Source organism: Lemur catta, chromosome 18 (assembly GCF_020740605.2).
Source record: "Lemur catta isolate mLemCat1 chromosome 18, mLemCat1.pri, whole genome shotgun sequence".
In the NCBI taxonomy this organism is placed as follows: Eukaryota; Metazoa; Chordata; class Mammalia; order Primates; family Lemuridae; genus Lemur; species Lemur catta.
Genome location: NC_059145.1, coordinates 36,900,655 through 36,921,236, shown reverse-complemented (window position 1 = coordinate 36,921,236; position 20,582 = coordinate 36,900,655). Strand labels below are relative to the sequence as shown.

General features: G+C 49.3%; 1 protein-coding gene across 3 annotated transcripts in view; it reads left to right on the top strand.

Moving 5' to 3' along the window:
* The first annotated feature begins 264 nt into the window (after positions 1–264).
* Positions 265–20,582, top strand: part of NISCH (nischarin) — a 35,295-nt gene continuing 14,977 nt past the window's right edge. For 2 of the 3 annotated variants that reach the window (XM_045530043.1, XM_045530044.1), the window contains exons 1-11: positions 316–500; positions 2,611–2,694; positions 3,426–3,608; positions 13,093–13,141; positions 14,095–14,258; positions 14,561–14,656; positions 16,098–16,193; positions 18,093–18,245; positions 18,884–18,952; positions 19,415–19,600; positions 19,774–19,902. In XM_045530043.1, coding sequence (XP_045385999.1) covers positions 405–500; positions 2,611–2,694; positions 3,426–3,608; positions 13,093–13,141; positions 14,095–14,258; positions 14,561–14,656; positions 16,098–16,193; positions 18,093–18,245; positions 18,884–18,952; positions 19,415–19,600; positions 19,774–19,902 — 1,305 coding nt within the window. In that variant the 5' untranslated portion in view covers positions 316–404. Of the gene's footprint in view, positions 501–2,610; positions 2,695–3,425; positions 3,609–13,092; positions 13,142–14,094; positions 14,259–14,560; positions 14,657–16,097; positions 16,194–18,092; positions 18,246–18,883; positions 18,953–19,414; positions 19,601–19,773; positions 19,903–20,582 lie in introns of all 3 variants that reach the window. The other variant, XM_045530042.1, reaches the window with a different exon arrangement.

The window sequence follows — 20,582 nt, the reverse complement described above, 5'->3', positions numbered from 1 at the left end:
GAAATGAGGCCAGGCAGAACAGTGACTTGCTTTGGGTAGCCTGGGAGGCGCAGGACCTTCTGCCCTCCCTTCCCGATGACCGAGGGGAGACGCCCAAAGCTGTCACCGCCCGGGGTCTCAGTTTCTCCTCGGCTGCGCAAGGCAGACCCAGCTGCTCTACGCAGGTAAGATTACGCAAGACAGCAGGCTCGCGCGGCCTGCGCACGCGCGTCGTTGGTGGCTGCTGTCAATTAAGCGTGAGGGGCGGAGCGAGGGCGCGGAAGGCGGCGGGGCCAAGATGGCGGCGCCGCGCGCGGCGGGGGCGGGGGGCGGTAGCGGCCGCGGGGCGGTGGGACGCTGACCCCGCCCCCTGCTGCTGCCTGTCTGTGCCGGGCGGCGGCGGCGGCGGAGGGAGAGCCCCCAACATGGCGGCTGCGGCGCGCAGCTTCGGTCCCGAGCGGGAAGCCGAGCCGGCCAAGGAGGCGCGCGTCGTGGGCTCCGAGCTCGTGGACACGTACACGGTGTGCTGGGGGCGCGGGCACCCGAAACGGGGTGGTGGCCGGAACCGGGAGTCCGACCGGGGTTGGGAATTTGGGGAGGGATCGGGCCCCGCAACCTGAGAGAAGGGGCGCTTGGGATGAGGGAATCTGGGGGAACGGGTTTGGGCCTCGCAGGTCCCGGAGGGGAGCCCGTGCGGGGCCCGGGGAGCGGTTTGGGAAAGGGGTACGTGATCAGAAAAGGAGCCTCGGGTTGGGGGCGGGATTTGGGGATAAAAGGGCCTCGGGAGAGGGGAGTGTCTAGATGAGGTGAAACCCCTCTAGATTCTCCTGGCCCGGAGGGTGCCGACCTGGGATGCCGTGACCTGAGGGCTGGGAGGAGAGGGCTGGGGAGAGGGTCTTTGATGGATGGAGTCGGGGACAGGGTCAGGCCCTGTAGGCTTTGAAGGACAGAGAGCGGGGCTCTGATCCCGGAGCCTGGGGTCGCAGATGAGATGTGCTCTGAGAAATGCAGGAAGGATCTGGGTCGATCGGAGACAAGAATGGAGGAGGGGTGGAGTCCAGCCATGGGGAAATGAGGGGTGGTCTCAGTGCCGAAGCTTAGGCCCTAGAAACCTTAGAGGGCTTCGTGGCTTTGGGCTGTGGGGGCGAGGTGGGGCGAGAAGCCGCCCACACATATTTCAAGGCTATGGGGGAGATGGAGAACAGAAAAGAGGGGTAGTTACCAACTGTGAGGGGGTTGGAGGCCCTTCAGGGTCTGGATGGGGTTGGATGCCAGGCCTGTGAGCCTGGTGGACTGCCCAGCAGAAACTGGCCCTGGGGTAGGGGCGAATTGAGCACCTCCCAGCCTCCTGTCCTTTGTTCCCATAGGGTGGGGAGTGGGTGGGGGCTTGGCCCAGCCTGCGCCCCACCCCGCTTGGCCCTCATCCTAACCACCCACTCCTAAAGGCCTTTCCTCTGGCTTTTTTCTGCTTTCCTGGGGGCGAGGGGAGGGAACCCGGGGGATGGGAAGAGAGGCTGGGGGCGGATCCTGGAGCAACAGGCCGGCCCTGGAGAAATGGCTGCTCAGGGCAGGAGGCTTCAGCTGAGTTGACGGTTTTTTCCTCCCCCTTCCTTGCATGCTGCAGAGAAGGGAGGGAAACTAGGTCCAAGGGGCCGGGTCCAGGTGACGGATGAGGTCTCTGAGCTGATGGCTGGCCGTCCATCACCCAGGGGCTATGTTCAGCTGGAAGGTCATCTTCAGAAAGCTCTCCCTATTCACGGCTGAGCCCCTTCTCTGAATGTGTGAGGGGGAAGTGGTGATCCAGGCTGACCCTACCATCGTCTGTCTTTGGGTGTGCCAAGCTGGATGTTATTAACACACCTACCTTTTGGCCACTGGCTATGTGTCAGGCCCTATACAAAGCATTTTACATGCATTACCTTACTTGATCATTAAACCTATCAGATTTTAAGATGGTGGAATCAAGGCTCAGAGAGAACTTCGGTGCCCAGTTACTTACATAAGTGACACATAAGCCACACAACCAGGCAATGGCAGAACCAGGTTTTGAACTCAGGTCTTCCTCTGCCTCTGAGCCATGTTGCCTCCTTTAGGGCACGAAGAAGTGCCTTCCCCCATCAGCATGGTGCTGTGACTCCTGGCTTAGCTATAGAAATCTCAGTCAGGAACCAGTTGAAGGGGTTGGAAAAGGACTTGCTTCCAGGATGTAATCTGGGCACCTGGAAAGAAGTACAACAGAGGAGCTGGTCAGGTTTGATCTGGCCTTGCTCTGCCTCCCTTGGAAAGGGTGGCCTTGCCTGCAGCTCACGTTGGGTTTCAAATTACCTAAAGGCAGGAGGTAAAAAACTAAAGAGGTGGCTTGTTGTAGTCACATTTTCCATTTCTTACTGATGGATAGAGCCACAGTCTTGTCCTGTGTGCCCCTCAGCCCTAGTGCTAGGGCCATGGAAGAGACTGAGAGGGGCTCTGCTACTCAGCAAGGGTCAGGCGCAGAGGCTGGTGGGCTAGGGCAGCCTGACTCTGGCCATTTGGTGGGGGTCTGAGTGCCCTGCAGCTATTGCTGTGGGGGAAGGGTACTCCTTGTTGCTGGCTGCCTCCCTTGCTACAAGAGCTGTCGGTTTCCCATTTTAGGTTTATATCATCCAAGTCACTGATGGCATCCATGAGTGGACAGTCAAGCACCGCTATAGCGACTTCCATGACCTGCATGAAAAGGTAACCCTGAGGAGCTGGGAGCTGGTGTCTCAGGGCTTGGGGGCTTTTAGGCCAAATTCCCACTGTCCCCTACATTAGTTTTAGGGCAAAACAGGCTCCATGCCTATAGTTTGCTTCTTTAATAAACCAGTTTAGTAATATAACTGCATTCATTAATGCAGCATGTAAATGCTAGCGTTCAAGCATTGTATCAGACAGTCTGCAAGGAGCATATTTGAATTTCAGTTTTAAGATTGCCAGTTCTAGCTTGGATATGAGATGCTGGGACAGTTTCCTGGGAAGGGGACAGGTTTGAACTTGTTCCAACTAACTATAGCTATTCCAGAGCCTGCACTTTAATATCTGGCTGTGATTCCATTTATTTCTTTGTTTTTGGAGAGTACTATCTGTCTCCGGGTGATTTGCAGCATGAGTGTTTTAAAGATAAACCACCGCCCTGGTGGGTTTTCATTCTGGTTTGGAAAAGATGGCAATTTTAGGGGCCAAGAGGTATTTTCTGAATGTCTCTAAAGTCTCCAGATGGAGTTCCTTGTCTGGAATTGTATTGGTATTTCCAATGCTAATTGAATTTGAAGAGGCCAAATCCCAGGTGCACTAGTGTGATCACTGATCCTGTACTGCCGTCTGGAAGGGCTGCGGAAGTTGTAAGGAATGCTGGCACTCAGACTGCTTTCCTTGGTCTTACGTAGGCACAGAGCCTCTGTGGTTGATGTGCTTGTGTTTTCTTACAGCTCGTTGCAGAGAGGAAGATTGATAAAAATCTGCTTCCACCTAAAAAGATAATTGGGAAAAACTCAAGAAGCTTGGTGGAGAAGAGGGAGAAGGATCTGGAGGTCTACCTCCAGACACTCCTGGCTGCTTTCCCTGGCGTGGCCCCCAGAGTACTGGCCCACTTCTTGCATTTTCACTTCTACGTAAGTTCCTCATGGGGTTTTCACCTTTGCCTGCAAACCCACAACTGCCAAAGCTCGAGGCAGCAAACCAGTGTAGACCTTAGCTTTGATGAGAAGAAATGGGCTGGAGTTTCACCCTAGGTTAGAAAATGGAGGAATACCACCCTGGTTATGGATGGGCTGTGAGCAGAAGCACGTTTGTTAACAGATTTGCCTTAAATTAGGCTGGCTGTGACCACAGAGATGTTTTGTTCCACTGAAAGGCATTTTCTTTAGCAAAAATGGCCTTGTGGGTATTTAAGCTAGGTTTTCCATCCCAATGGATGAGAATGGATTGGAAACAGCTGACACCTGGTATAGACTATTGTTGAGTTGTTGGTTCACAGCTGGAGACTAAGGGATCAGTCTGTGATGGTGGGATATTACCATCTTGGGGCACATTTCCAGGGTGCTGAGGCTGAGGGTAGACACCTTCCTCTGGATGGGAGAGTATCTCGTAGAGCAGCTCTGCACTTCCTTCTGGGTGGAGGAACAACTTTCATGGGCTGCTGATGACAGGTTGAGTTGTCAGACTTCAAGAAGGGCAGTTTGGCAGTGTGAAACTAAAATATTTAATAGCAGTTCCAATTATGAGAATTTATTCTAAGAAAAAAATCAGGCAGCTGCAAAAAGCATATGTGAACACAGGTAGTCATTCCAGGATTGTAACATTATACTGAAGATGATCCAAAAGTCCAGGAGGAAGAGGTTAAAAAAAAAAATCAAAGGGTACAGTCATACAGTTGGATAACATACTGCTGGGGAAATAATGGTGTAGCTGTGGACTTGAGAAAATAGGTATATTGACATGAGAAAATAGGTATATTATATGAAAAGATCGAGTCATAAAACGGTATGTAGACTATGGTCCCATTATTATAAGAAAAATTTATGTGCATCTGTTTGTCTAGGAAACTTGTAGGTTTACACCAAAATTCTGGAAGTAGTTTTCTCTGGGTGATAGATTTTCAGATAATTTATATTTAATTGTTTTCCTTTTATGTGATGAAGATAGGAAAGACTCCATTCTCGTTTCAGGCTCACTTTTTTTTTTTTTTTTTTTGTGACAGAGTCGCACTCTGTTGCCCAGGCTAGAGTGCCGTGGCATCAGCCTAGCTCACAGCAACCTCAAACTCCTGGGTTCAAGCAATCCTCCTGCCTCAGCCTCCTGAATAGCTGGGACTACAGGCATGCGCCACCATGCCCAGCTAATTTTTTTCTATATATTTTTAATTGTCCAGCTAATTTCTTTCTATTTTTTTTTTTTAGTAGAGATGGGGTCTCGCTCTTGCTCAGGCTGGTCTCGAGCGATCCACCCGCCACGGCCTCCCAGAGTGCTAGGATTACAGGCGTGAGCCACCGCGCCCGGCCCAGGCTCACCTTTTAGGAAGGGACCTGTAGGTTACCGTCTTTTTTTTTTGGCAGAGTCCTGCTCTGTCACCCTGGCTAGAGTGCTCTGTCACCCTGGCTAGAGTGCCATGGCGTCAGCCTAGCTCACAGCAACCTCAAACTCCTGGGCTTAAGCGATTCTCCTGCCTCAGCCTCCCGAGTAGCTGGGACTACAGGCATGCACTACCATGCCCGGCTAATTTTTTATGTATATTTTTAGTTGTCCAGCTAATTTCTATTTTTTAGTGGAGACGGGGTCTCGCTCTTGCTCAGGCTGGTCTCGAACTCCTGAGCTCAAACAATCCACCCGCCTCAGCCTCCCAGAGTGCTAGGATTACAGGCGTGAGCCACTGCGCCCGGCCCAACAGTCTTAAAGGCCCAGCCTTGTTTAAAATACAACTTTCTTGAAATCATTTTACAGTAAGATAGCTGAACCTTTCTCGGAGCACTAAATAGAGCCTGGAAATTTGATGACAGTGCTAGCCTTGAGCCACTAGGCTTGAAGGGGCCCTGTGGAAAAATGGGTGGTATTTATAGATGGGGTCTATATGTTTGCTTTGAATTTTATTTAGCATATGCCAGCAAGTATGTAGTTAACAACATTTCTTGTTGTAAACATATTTTTACATTTCCTTATGTGAGAAAAAATTTGCATTCCTTATGCATGTCTTTCAGATAAACTTTACTGGTTAGTATTTTAAGAAATACTGCATTTTAAGAAAGCTTAGATTAGCCATTTAAGGGTGGAACTGGATAAGCAGCGCTTTGAAAGTATTCACTGCTTGAGACCTGTGCCTTTGAGGAGAGGAAGTCTCACAACCTGCCTTGAGTTTGCCCAACTCTGAGCATGGAAGGGCCTGCACTGCTTTTTTTTTTTTTTTGAGACAGGGTCTTGCTCTCTTGCCCATACTGGAGTGCAGTGGCCCAATCTTGGCTTACTATAGCCTCAAACTCCTGGGCTCAGGCAATCTTCCCACCTCAGCTGGGACTACAGGTACATGCCACCATGCCTGCCAATTTTTTAATTTTTTGTAGAGACAGGGTCTCCCTGTGTTGCTCAGGCTGGTCTCAAACTCCTGGCCTCAACTGATCCTCCCATCTTGGCCTCCCAAAATGCTGGGATTACAGGCATGAGCCACCACGCCCAGCCTCGACTGTTCTTTTGAGACTGGTTTGCCTGAGATGAGCCTGGGGCCAGCTACATCCCTGGTTCTGGTTTGAGGCGTGCTCTACTACTTGGAGCAACTTGGACATATTTGAAATTATTATTATTGAACAGATCCCTAAGTTGTATAAATCCAAGGATTTAAGATAGTTTTCCCTTTTTTTTTTTTTTTTTTTTTTAATTTTAAACCATCATTCAGGAAGACCAGGATTTAAAATAGTAATTGAACCCATCATTAGATTACACCAGGGTTTCTCAACTGTGGCTTTGTTGACATTTTGAACTGCATAATTTTTTGCTGTGAGGTGCTGTCCTGTGCATCGTTTAGTAGCATCCCTGGCCTCTGCCCACCGGATGCCAGTAGCACTTCCCTACCCAGTTGCAGCATCTAAAAATGTTTTCAGACATTGCCAAATGTCCCCCTGTGGGGCACAATTGCCCCCAGTTGAGAACCACTGGATTAGATCTTCATTTGGGTTTGAACAAACAGGGCCTAAAAGATCTGTCAGCCTTTTCCCCAGGCTGGGAGCTCTCTAAGGAATGTTTCTCTTAACCTTTGTACCATCAGTCCTCTTTGAAATTTTTCCAATGTGTTCCACCTCTTGTGTTGCTGACATTGGACAGGGAACCCTATTTAGCTGTGATGTGGATTGTTTTTTAATTGACATATAATTTACATGCCATAAAATTCACTCTTTTAAAGTGTACAATTTGGTAGTTTTCAGTATATTCACAAAGTTGTGCAACCATCACCACTATCTAATTCTAGAACATTTCATCACCCCAAAAAGGAACCCTGTACCCATTAGCAGTCACTTCCCATCCCTCTGCCCCTCAGTCTCTCACAGTCCCTGAGTGTACTTTCTGTCTCTATGGGTTTGCCTAGTCTGGGCATTTCATATAAATGGAATCATATAATATGTGGCTTTTGTGACTGGCTTTCTTTCATTTAGCACTGTTTTCATTCATATTATAACATTAATCCTTCAGTCCTTTTGTGACAAGTAATATTGTATCATTTGGATATACCACATTATGCTTATCTGTTATCAGTTGACAGGCATTTGGGTTGTTTCCACTTTTTGGCTATTGTGAATAATGCTGCTATGAAAATTTTTGTATAAGTTTTTGTGTGAACTTATGTTTTCATTTTTGTTGGTTATATACCTAGAAGTGGAAGCTGAGTTATATGGTAACTGCATGTTTGACTTTTTGAAGAACTGGAAAAATGTTTTCCAAAATTGCTATACCATTTTACATTCCGATAAGGAATGGATTGGTTATAATGTCCCCACGTCCTTGCTAACACTTGTCCATTTTTTTTCATTGTAGACATCCTAGTGTATGTGGAGTGGTATTTCATTATGGTTTTGATTGCATTTTCCTAGTGACTGATGATGTGGAGCCTATTCTCATATGCTTATTGGCCATTTGTATATCTTTGGAGAAATGTTTTCAATCCTTTGTCCTTTTAAAAGTTGGGTTGTCTTTTGTTGGTTTGTAAGAGTTCTTTATATATTCTGGATACTGGACCATGTCAGAAATATAATAGGTAAATAATTCCTCTCATTCTTTTCATTTTTTGATAGTGTCCTTTGAAGCACAAAAGTTTTAGACTTTGAATTCAGTTTATCAATTTTTTCTTTGGTTGCTTGTGTTTTTGGTGTCATATCAAAGAAACCCTTGCCTAACCCAAGGTCACAAAGATTTATATCTATATTTTCTTCCAAGAGCTTTGTAGTTTTAGCTCTTAATTTAGATCTTTGGTCTATTTTGAGTTACTTTTTGTATATGATGTGAAATAGGGATCCAAATTCATTCTTTTGCAGTATGGATTTTAATGACAAAGAAAGAAAGCACCACTTCTGTTCCCAGCCAACTCTGCGCTGGGGAGTCTGGGGGATGGTGCAGCCTGTGTTGCAGTGAGAGGGCACACTGCAGCACTGGGACCCATTTCTGCTGTCTCTCCAGGTAGCTGTGCCCTGATCCTCCTGGACCCACAGTCACAGACCTCGTCCCAGGACCCCTAGAGCAGAGGTTTTCAAACTCAATGAAAGGGAATCCCACAGCGAATTCCAGCACACCATTTTGGGGCAGGATATCTAACAGTGGACTTGGAGATGGGCAGAGCCGAGTTTATCTCCCAGCCCTACTGCTTCCCACCAGTTTATTCCAAGTCAGTCATTTAACCTCTCTGTGCCCTAGTTCCCCTCCTGTGAGTTGGGGGGTGATGATCCTGATCCCCTGTGAGACCTGCAGGAGATGGTGCAGTGAAGGTCAAGGGCTTAGAAGAGGATGGGCCCAGGGTCAGGGCTGGCCATGTGACAGCCATTACTGGGCTGTCCTGGTAATGAAAAGACATTTGGTTCTCTTGAAAGGTATTTATGTTAATTTTTTGTTTTAAAGCCAGTTGGCTAGAGCAAAGATATTTTTCAAAATGTGGAATCAGGGGCTATGTTGAACTGTTACCATCTTAACATTGGCTTTCGCATCCAATTTGCTTCCATGATTTGTTTTACTTCGAAGTACTGAGGCGGTGAATGATAACAGATTTCTTTTCAGGTTACTTACAGTCTTGGAACTCTCTTTAGTTGAAGTTTAGGTTTGAATCCCTCAGTAGGGACATTTTGCTTCAAGTTGAATCACACATAATATATTTGACTCCTGTGAGAATGCCTCATCACCAACATAAATAAAGTTAGACAAAACCCCCCCAATCCTTAGCATTGTGTGTCTAAACCGCACTTGGGACCGGGCATGGTGGTGGCTCACACCTGTAATCCTAGCACTCTGGGAGGCTGAGGCAGGAGGATTGCTCGAGGTCAGGAGTTCAAGACCAGCCTGAGCAAGAGCAAGACCCTGCCTCTACTAAAAAAATAGAAAGAAATTAGCTGGACAACTAAAAATATGTGGAAAAAATTAGCCGGGCTTGGTGGCACATGCCTGTAGTCCCAGCTACTGGGGAGGCTGAGGCAGAAGGATTGCTTGAGCCCAGGAGTCTGAGATTGCTGTGAGCTAGACTGACACCATGGCACTTTAGCCCAGGCAACAGAGCAAGACTCTGTCTCAAAAAAAAAAAAAAAAAGAAACCACACTTGGATGATGATCTCAGTGATGTGTAATTAATTCCCTGGTTAATGCCCCAGCGACAATCTCACTGCCTGAGCATGTGCCAAACAGATGCGTCAGGGACTGGCCTAAGGTTTTCCTTTGCATGCAGGCATGTGTGTTTCTGGGTACACTTGGTTGCAGGGCTCTGTGTGCATGTAAGTCACAGAGCTACAGCTTGACTAGTCCACGGTGTGTTTATGTGAAGCTCAAACCCCTGCCCAAGGCTACACACCAGCATAGGGTCCCAGCAGCTGGTGGTGCGGCCGATCAGTTGGTCTGTAACACATTTGGAAGGTGAGTGTTATATTAAAATTTGTAAACATAGCTAATATTAATGATTTTTTAATTGAAATTTTCATTGAGTTATAAAGAATGTCCTTTTTAGGCCGGGTGCGGTGGTAATCCTAGCCCTCTGGGAGGCTGAGGCAGGTGGATCGCTCGAGGTCAGGAGTTCAAGACCAGCCTGAGCGAGACCCTGTCTCTACTAAAAATAGAAATAAAAATTATCTGGACAACTAAAAATATATATAGAAAAAATTAGCCAGGCATGGTGGCGCATGCCTGTAGTCCCAGCTACTCGGGAGGCTGAGGCAGTAGGATTGCTTAAGCCCAGGAGTTTGAGTTTACTGTGAGCTAGGCTGACGCCACGGCACTCACTCTAGCCTGGGCAACAAAGTGAGACTCTATCTCAAAAAAAAAAAAAAGAATGTCCTTTTTAAAAATACATTTCAATTCAGAGGTATATGGCACTTCAAGTTCCTTCAACACAGATGGTATAGGGCACGTGGGAGTCGCCTGTCCCCACAGGTGACCTCCCAGGAGTATCTGCAGCAGCTTAGGCTCAGGGGCCACTGAGGCCCCCATCTCCTCCTGACTCTGCACATCTTTGCTCACAAGCCCACGGTTTGACCAGAGAACTCTGTGAGGAGGCCAGTGCTCTAGGTTTGGGGGCTGAGGCATTTCTATGTTCCTATCTGGTTCAGTCTCCCTTCCATGGTGAAGATTGGCCTGGGAAACCAAGTAGAAAAGTGTTGCAGCAGTATGCATTTCCTGTGCCCCAAGGAGCAGGGAGAAAAAAATTTACAGTTTGCTTTTGAGATTCCTCAGAAGTGAAAGCTTGCTGTTTGATTAGTAGGAGCCCTTGGGCCCTCACTATCTCTCAGGTTTCTGTGTTTTCTGGAAATTGCAGCCCTGTCTCCTTAGATGGGCTGGCATCCAGGGCGATTTTTTTTTTTTTTTTCTGAGAGACAGGGTATCTCTCTGTTGCCCAGGCTGGACTCGAACACCTGGCCTCAAGTGATCCTCTTGCCTCAGCCTCCTGAGTAGCTGGGACTACAGGCAGGTGCTACCACACCCAGCCCAAGAAGATTTTTTTCTCTGTGTTCTTTCTGACTGGTGCCAGCTGGCTGAGGGAACGTGCTGGGAAAGGGAGGGTTGTTTGGTACTGATCATGGGGCAAGGAACCCTTTGCCATGAGAGACCTCTGGGAGCCTGTGTCCATAACAAGGTGTCTGAGAGGCCCTGGAGCTACTGTTGGGAAATTGAGGTGGGCAAAGATTGGCAGCCCCTGGGACCTGCTCAGATCCAGGTGATCTGACAGCAGGGAGGAGTGATCTGACAGCAGGGAGGACTAGGTAGTGCTGATTTATAGACAGGGCTTGGTTCTCAAACCCATCCGTGGAGAAACAAGCCTTTGGATGATTCCAAACTCCTCCTTATTTTTAGTTCTTCACAGCTACCACAGCTACCAAGGAAAATGTAACTGAGCTTAAGTGGTTGCAAGAGACTGAAGGTGAACTTCTGAGGGAACCCATAGCTGCTCCTCTTACTTGCAGCAGGAACCCGCTCCTGCTCAGGGCCTGCTTTGTCCCTCTGTTGGCCCATTTACATGTGGCCCTGTACCCTGCTGGGCTCTAAGTCCCTTAAAGCTGAGGCTCTGTTTGCTCCTTTTGGCTTTTTGTCGGGGTGGGGGGGGCAGGTTATTCTCATACTATATGTAAACTGAATTTCAAGCAGATTAAAGGAATAAACACGTTTTCAAAAGATACCATAAAGGACCATAAAGAAAGGAGAATATTTTTATAATCTTGGGGTGGGAGAAGAGGCCCCAGAAGTCACAAAGGAAAAGAATTGCAGGTTTAAACAATGTAAAAATGAAAAACCTCTCTATGTCAAGAAAACCATTGTGAACAAAGGTAAACGACATACATGGATTAGGAGGAAATACTTGCAACATATAAACAGCCATTAAAATAGCCATGATATAGAAAAGATAACAAGGAGACAAACAACCAAAGAGATAAACAGGGAAAGGACACACTGTCTTCTGTAACCTGGTGCCTTTTGAGTCCCATAAACACGTGAATTGCATGTCCCGGTGGCAGCGACGTTCCAGTGAGTTATGAGGGTGATAATGCAGCCTCCATCTGGACCTGTTTACAAAAAGGTCTGTTGGCTGCCTTCTGTCTATTAGTTAAATTTCTTACCTGTGGGGTGTGGGGGAGCGAGGCAGAGGGTTTTGGGGGGCCCTGCCAACCCCACGATTACACTGCTGAAGTGCTGAGGCAGCTGGTTGTGCACAGACAGAGAGGCCCAAGGCCAAGTGCCTTGAGTGTGGCTTTGCTAGTTCCTGGCCTTGTAAAATTGTAGCGTCACAGCTCCTCTCCCCCTTTGCTCATCTGTGAAACAGGGTTCAAGATAGCAGCTTCCTAGGCCAGGTGTGGTGGCTCATGCCTATAATCCCATCACTTTGGGAGGCTGAGGCTGGAGGATAGCTTGAGGCCAGGAGTTGAGACCAGCCTGGGCAACATAGCAAGACCCTATCTCTAAAAAAAAAAAAAAATTTTTTTTTTAATTAGCCAGAGTGTCAGGGAGGTTGCGCATATGAAGTCTCAGCTACTCAGGAGGCTGAGGAGGGAGGATCACTTGAGCCCAGGAGTTCAAGGTTACAGTGATCTATGATTGTGCCTGTACTCCAGCCTAGGTGACAGAATGAAACCTTTAAAAAAAAAAAACGAAACCCAAAAATCAAACAAAAAGAGAGCAGCTTCCTCTTTTTGGCATTGGGGCATTGGAGAGGATTTAAGGAGCCAGTACTACCAAATTCATTGCCTGGTGTGAATTCAGATCCAGCAGGTTAGCTGTTCACATAACCAAAGGCTTGTCCTTTGCAATGCCTCTGTTACCTCATTTAAAAAGGAAATCCTTTTCCACGTCTTTCTTGTGACCTGGGGCTAAGTGTTACTGTTGTGCATCTGGAAGGGAAGAGCACAGGAAGAGAACAAGTGTTTGCTCTCCTGAGATACAGGTGAAACATGAGAAAAACTGAAATGCTCATTCCCAGGGAAGGTTGGCTCTGGGAGGTCCCTCATCCCACCAGGGTGATAGGAGCCCCTTTTCCAGAAGAAACAGGACTTCCTCTCTGCCTTGCCCTCTCCTAGGGACTCCTGGAGCCAGTTTGGGAAGCTGTTAGCTTCCTGAAAGCCCTTGGCATAGCTCTGCTGTGCTGGCCTCCTGGGCCCTTGTGTGTTCAGCTAGTGCCCATGGACTGGGAGTTGCAGCCATTAGTCTGGTTTCCATTCCATTTTTGAGGAGACATTCTAGGTATTCATGTAACTAGAAACACTTAGTTTGCCTGTCTAAGCTCCTTGCTTCCTTATAGGTTTACCCTCTCCTTTATGTTGTTTAACTCTCTAGAGAGCTGGTACTGCCACAGCAGAGGGGGTAGATGGCAGGAGTTTGTAAATCACAGTGACTGGGGCCAGGTGCACTTCCTAACTACAGGTTTTGTTTTCTCTGCAGGAGATAAATGGCATCACTGCAGCACTGGCCGAAGAGCTCTTTGAAAAAGGTATGTGGCCACAGGTCCTTGAAATGTTGGGCACAACTTGCATAGCCCTGCTAGGTGGCCAGAGGCCCAGGGTAGCACAGAACTCAGTCTGTTGAGCTGTGCCAAGCGAGTCCTAGCAGCGGCCCACTCCTTGGGGTTGCCCAAATCCCTGGATCTGGTCCGCAGCCACACCTGGCCACCTTCCTGCCCTGTGGGTAGCCAGGTCCGAACACTGGGTCCTTTACCTTAAGACTCCTGAGTGCCTGTGGTGGGGTGTTGGAAGGTGGATGGCTTGCTGCCCTCTTGCACCTGGTTTGTGCTTACCTGAAAGGGTTCAGATGGCAAATATAATAGAAGCTGACCTTGTGTCGTGAGCATAATAACAGTAGCTAACGGTAGTAACAGTAGCTAACATGCAACAAGTGCTTCCTGTAGTCCAGCCTCGTGTTTAGCATCATACTGCTTCCCCCAGGAGCCATAGGTTAGGCACAGGTGAGGACACTGAGGGTCAGAGGCCCAGCGATCTGCTTGAGGGTACATGGCTGGAAGGAGCAGAGCAAGGACCAGGTGCCAGTCAGCACTGTGCTGGCAGCCTTGGCCCACACCTGCCCTGGATGTCTGCGTTTAGGAGGCTGCAGCGTAGTGGGTCTGATGCCCGGAATGCTTCCTCTTGTCAGCCTTACCCCTGGCTTAGTGCCTTCGGCCTCATTGCTCAGGGTGGTCCCAAGCTGCACAGCCCCATGGCCCTGCCCTCCCCTGTCATCAGATGTCTAGGGTGGCCTTGTGCCCAGTGTGCACTCAGGAGGGCAGCTTTCCTGCGCACTCAGGGCTGTGGCTTTGCTCTGATATGGTGGGGCACATAATAGGTGTTTGCCAAGTGCCTGTTGACTGTTGGCCTGGCAGACAGATGCACTGGCTGCATGAGGGCAGGGGCTGGGGCTGGACACTCATCCCTCAGGGCATGGCTGTTGCAGGAGAGCAGCTCCTGGGGGCCGGCGAGGTCTTTGCCATCGGGCCCCTGCAGCTCTATGCGGTCACCGAGCAGCTGCTGCAGGGAAAGCCCACATGCACCAGTGGAGACGCCAAGACTGACCTTGGGCACATCCTGGACTTCACCTGTCGCCTTAAGTACCTTAAGGTAAAGCTGCAGCAGCTCAGTGGGTGGGGGCTGACAGCTCACTGGGGGGCAGTGTATGTGCTTCCTGCTAAAGGCAGGCCACCTGGTGTTCTTGGCACTGTGCTTCTGGCTGTGGGCACCAGGGGGCGGTCATGACCCAATGTCCCAGTCCCCTTAACTTCAAACCCAGCCTTAGCCTGCATTGTTGAAGGCAGAAGTGGTCAAAGGTTCAGGCTTGTCAGCTGCTGCAGTGCTGCCCTGTGCATGTGAATAGGGGACGGTCACAGCGGCATCCCTGATTCAAGCCACATCTTTGGCCTCAGGTTTCTGGCACAGAAGGACCTTTTGGGACCAGCAACATTCAGGAGCAGTTTCTGCCGTTTGATCTATCAATATTCAAGTCCCTTCATCAGGTGGAGGTAAGGCCCAGGGCTGCTGAAATGCAGGCGGGGCCCCCAGTGCGGGCATCCTTTCGCTGTGTCTCTGCCTGGGGAGCGTTTGTGATGTCAGGTGTCCAAATTTAAGTGTAAGGCAACGTTGCTTTCATGTTTGGCACCATGTGGCCGATTCCGCGTAGGTAAGCCAGGCCCTGTGTGGGCAAAGAGGGGCCTCTCCTGTCCTTGGCTGGTCTGCATGCCTCTGCCCTTGGCCTGGGCAGCAGGGGGCATTTAGACAGGCAGGAGGCACCAGCACCTGGCTCCTTCTGGGCCTCTTCATGGGGGCGTGGGGAGCGCATTGTTGAAATTGAAGTCCTGGGAGTCATCCGGAGGGTCAGACAGAGCCAAGCCCAAATCTGTATTTCCCAAGGCAGACCAGCAAAGGGCTCTGAGGGTCCCCTGCCCCCTGGGTTATCTGCCCTTAACAGGAAATACTTTGCATTACTCACTGCTGAACTCCTTGGTTCTCAGTGCCAATTTTATTATCATTTTTGAAAAGAAAGGGGAGTCAATAATGAATACTAAAATATGTTTTGAAGCTTATTTTAAGCTTTAAGCTTTTAAGTTTTTTAAGCGTGACTTTTATGTGTGGCCCTATGCCCCATGTCTCTTTGGTTAAATCTTCCCAACAGCCCTGTGAAGAGAGCACTTTTATCCCCATTTTACAGTTGAGGAAACTGAGGCTTGGGGAGATAAGGACATTTGGCCAAGATCACACAGTTAATGAGGGGAAAGCTGGGATTCAAATTCAGCAGAGTCTGACCCCAGAGCCTCCGCTTTCCACTGGGCTATTCTGCCTGCAGCATTCTAGGTTTGTCTCAGAGACCCTAAGGACCACCCCCCTTGCTGGAATCTTGTGGTGTGCCTAGACCGCTGCAGGCCCAGTGAGGACTGGGACGCGAGAGGAAAGCCCAACCCAGCCCCTGCTCGCCCGGCTGAGGCTTCGTGGGTTTAGGTCTGTGGGTGTGTGGCGCTTGGGCAGGTGGCTCAGGGGAGTGTGCTTTGGCCGTACCCCTCCCCTCCTGGCCGCAGGACTGCTGAGGTGGACTGGGGGCTGGGGGCGCAGGAGGGCCCACCACACCCACTGCGTCGTGGAGGCACCTCGTTCTCCAGCTCTGGTTTCCATGACCCACACCTTCTGTCCACCTACCAAGCCCCAAGCAGCCCTCACAGAGAAAATGGAATTTGTGGTTCTTTGTGAGTCTGAGAAACCAGGTGCCTGTCTTACTAGATACTTCAGAGAATGTTTGGTCACCACTCAACATTGGGAAAAAGAGAGACAGATGGGGAGTTGCCTCTGTCTCCAAGGATTCCAGCTTGCCTATTGCTGTGCTGCTTTTGTGCGTGGGTGATGACCACCCACTTCCTGGGACTTATGATAGAGCAAGGATATTGCTTCTGAGACAGCTGTTCCTTGTTCCAGATAAGTCACTGTGATGCCAAGCATATCCGAGGGCTGGTCGCATCAAAGCCCACCTTAGCCACAATGAGCATCCGCTTCTCAGCAACCTCGATGAAGGTAAGTTTCATCTGTTTCCTGCCTGGGGCACTATCTTTGGGGCAGGGTCGCGGTCTACAGTCCCTACCACTGAGGATGGGTATGGACACTTGGATATCCATCGGTACTTGGCTGCTGGACCTTTCCCTTGGTAGCCACACACATTCACTCAGGACCTCCCAGCACTTGACAGCCCTTGGGACACATTAGTTCACATCTTTATTAAAAAATCAATGTTGTTGGCCAGGTGGGGTGGCTCACGCCTGTAATCCTAGCACTCTGGGAGGCTGAAGCCGGAGGATAGCTTGAGGCTAGGAGTTCGAGAGCAGCCTGGGCAACATAGCAAGACCCCATCTACAAAATTTTTTTTTAAAGTTAGCCATGCTTTACAGCATGAGTTAAAAACAAAAAAGAAAAAAAAAAGTTAGCCATGCTTGAGCCCAGGAGTTGAAGGCTGCAGTAAGCTATGATCACCCACTGTACTCTAGCCTGGGCAACAGAGTGAGACCCTGTCTCTTAAAAAAGCAAAAACAAACAAACAAACAAAAAAATCAATGTTGTTAACAAGACATTTTAGGGAACTGTGTTTTTTCCCCAAAAAATAAAATGTCACTGGTTTTTAGTGAACAAAGTGTTCAGCGTGGCAAGTGGCAGGACCTTTATTAGTTAGATTGATATCACTGTTTCTCTACGCTTAACAAGCCCTGGCTTAGCTCTCATTTTCTGTCTTGTTCTCCGTGGACTTGAAGTAGAAGGCAAGGTTGTGGAAGTGCCAGGCCCTGTTGTTTTTATGTGAGCAACAGAAACATTCGAATTGGGAATGCAGGAGCTTGCTTTCTTTTATGAGTTACACCTTGGTAATGTTAAAATCCTTCCCCAGGTATAGAAAAAGCATATAATGGCTAATTTTATGACTTCAGATGTATGATCAAGATTTGGTGAAGTTTCTCTCTTATGGAGAGACAAGGGCATTGGACCACCTTGTCCCACTGAGGCTCTCCTTGTTGCCTGGCTAAAGGAGCCCAAGGTGATCCACCGTGAGAGGAGAGGTCTTGTAGGCATCAAAAGTGTCAATGAGGAGGCCTGTCTCCCTCCTTTCAGTGGTCTCTGGGCTCTGCGTGGCTACCCTGGTTTTAGCATTGACTTTGTCCCTGTGAAGGAACGGTTAAAAGGGCCCACTGTCCGCAATGAGGACCACATCATCAGCTGGGAAAGTGCAGTTAGTTGCCTGGAAACACCATGAATTCTGACCGCCAGCCCCTGAGATTTAAGCCAGAAAAGGCATCAGCATGTAGCAAAAGGCCCTTATGGGCTTGAAAGCATTTGCTCCTGAAGCAGGGCCAGGACATAAGCTAAGCGGCTGTTATGTGACTAAGCTTTTCAGTTATTTCACAATCGTTTAAAGACGTATGAAAAGCCCTGTTTTATTTTTTTTTTTTTTTTTTTTTTTTTTTTTTTTTTTTTTTTTTTTTTGAGACAGAGTCTCACTTTGTTGCCCGGGCTAGAGTGAGTGCCGTGGCATCAGCCTAGCTCACAGCAACCTCAGACTCCTGGGCTTAAGCGATCCTACTGCCTCAGCCTCCCGAGTAGCCGGGACTACAGGCATGAGCCACCATGCCCGGCTAATTTTTTTGTATATATATTTTTAGTTGGCCAGATAATTTCTTTCTATTTTTAGTAGAGACGGGGTCTCACTCTTGCTCAGGCTGGTCTCGAACTCCTGACCTCGAGCGATCCACCCGCCTCGGCCTCCCAGAGCTAGGATTACAGGCGTGAGCCACCGCGCCCGGCCCGAAAAGCCCTGTTTTAATGCAAGTTCACTTCCACATGCTAAATATGCTCCAGCTCTTCCTTAAATTTTGCAATGATTGTGTTCCTAGTGAGCGTTGCGTGTGGTGCTCAACAGATGTTCTTGTGCAGGAAGTCCTTGTTCCTGAAGCCTTGGAATTTGATGAGTGGGAGCCAGAAGGCACGGCCCTGGAAGGCCCTGTGACTGCTGTCATCCCCACTTGGCAAGCACTGACCACTCTCGATCTGAGCCACAACAGCATCTCTGAGATCGACGAGTCTGTGGTATGTATGCTCTCAGTGGGTGCCAGGGGCTTCTCTGGCCTGATCAAACCCTGAGATTGGGTATTTGACTTGACTTTTTCTGGAAGGACCATAGAAAACCTGTATCCAGTGCTCTGTGCATTGCCTGCAATTTTTAAGTTAATTTCAAAGTGGAATTACTTAAAATTTGGCAGTGTAGTACTTATAATCAAATAAAGCATATTAATTGCATATACATTTGATATAATAGAACTACAATAAGGGATGACATTTACTCCCGAGGAGTAGAGCAGAAAAATCACTCCAAAGATGACAGGTGCGCCCATGTCAGAGTGACTTCCAGAGGGCATTTGGGCAGTAAGAATGTGGTTCCTGTATTTGTGCTGCTTGGTAGGTGTGGGCAGAGTGTGGGCAGGGTTGAAGGACATACTCCCTTCTCTGTCTGGGACCTTGCTGTGTGTCATTTTCATCAGCCAAGTGTTCTGTAAACTGGATTGTGCCCAGCACTGGAGTCCCCATGCGTTCTTCAGGGGTGCTGCAGGGCCAGGCGGCCGGAGTCTGTGATCAGGAGTGAGTCTGGGCCGACTGTCCACTGTGTGCAGTGGCTGTGTAGGGTCCAGCCCCGCAGAGTAACGTCCGGTGTTCTTTTCTTTCATAAGAAACTAATCCCAAAGATTGAGTTCCTGGACCTGAGTCACAATGGATTGCTGTTTGTGGACAATCTGCAGGTAATGTCTGTGGAGGCCAGCCTTGCCTGCAGGTACTCCCAAGGTCCCATTCTGAGAGTTTCGGAGGCTGATGCAGCCTCGGGAAATGGGCCATACCCAGTAGTTCGTAAGGGCAGGGGCTGCCTCCTCTGTTGAGGGACCCAGTGATGCACTCAGTGATTGTTGCTCCAGTTCCAAAGAATTAGAAAAGATGAATAAACACAAACCAAGTGCGTGGTGAGGCACCTCTGTCCTGAAGATGGACAGCCTTGTTTTCAGTGTCCACCCCAACCTGTCTGCAGGGGTGCCACTGTGCCATGGCATGTGCAGGGGAGAAGTGGGACTTCCCTTCCCAGTCACCATCAGAGGGCCTTGCAGAATTGGGTGGTTTGGGTTGGAGGGCCTGTCATGCCATTAGCCTCAATCCCTTTTCGTTGGAGACTCGACCTGAACCACTTTACCCTATTCTTGATGCTGCTGCAGCACCTGTACAACCTTGTGCACCTGGACCTGTCCTACAACAAGCTCTCCTCTTTGGAAGGGGTTCACACCAAGCTGGGGAACATCAAGACCCTGAATCTGGCAGGCAACCTCCTAGAGAGTCTGAGCGGCCTGCATAAGCTCTACTCACTGGTCAACCTGGATCTCAGCAACAACAGAATCGAACAGGTGAGCCGTGGCGCCGGAGCATCTCAGGCTCCTGGGACTTCTATGCCTTGGTGTTTATCACTTTCAAGAAGAATGTTAAGATTCCTTTCATTTAAAAGAGGCCATCAAACATGTTGGTGTGTTGCTGAAATGTAAGAGAAGGGACCAAAGGGAATGGAACTCATGCCTTGCAGATGGAGGAGGTCAGGAGCATAGGCAGCCTCCCGTGCCTGGAGCACGTGGCTCTGCTGAACAACCCTCTGAGCATCATCCCTGACTACCGGACCAAGGTGCTCGCTCAGTTTGGAGAGAGGGCCTCGGAGGTAAGCCCCGGTGCAGTCATTGTCACCTGGAGAGAGAGGGCAGAGTCGGGGGGAGGCCTGCTGTTCTACCCTTGCCTGCTTCAGGATGCCTAGCCCTTGAGGGCCCTTCGGTTCTGGGAAGTCCATCTGTCCCCAGGAAAAGGCTCCCTTGTGTCTTACCCCCCTTTCCTGTTGGGAGCTGCTGGCTCATAAGATGTCACTATCAGAGCCTTGGGCCAGGACTCCCCATGAGCCAGCAGGCACAAACTCCCTGTGGAGGGCCTGTCTTAACAAAAAGCATTGTTTATCCTAGGCAGGGGACAGAAATGAGACACTTGAAATTATCATGTTTCCTGGACAGCTTGTGGCCATAGTGTCTGACTAGAAATCCAAAGGATTTGCCTCCACCAGCACAGCCTAGCCTAGTGCCGCTGGCTGGCCGGCCACCTATCGCCATGTCAACCAAACAGCCCTTAGAAGGTGCACCATCTCCTCAGCCTTCAGCAGGCACCTCCCGAGTTTGACTGGCCCTTGGAGCCGCTGTTCTCCCAGATCCCGGGGCAGAAGATACCTGGGTGTCCATTAGCATTCCACTGCCTGTTTTTGGCCCCAAGTGCCCCTTCTTCCACACTGTCACCAAGACAGTCTTCACAAGATGCCATCTCCTCCTCCCTTCCTGGGCTCTAGACCGTGGGAGGCTC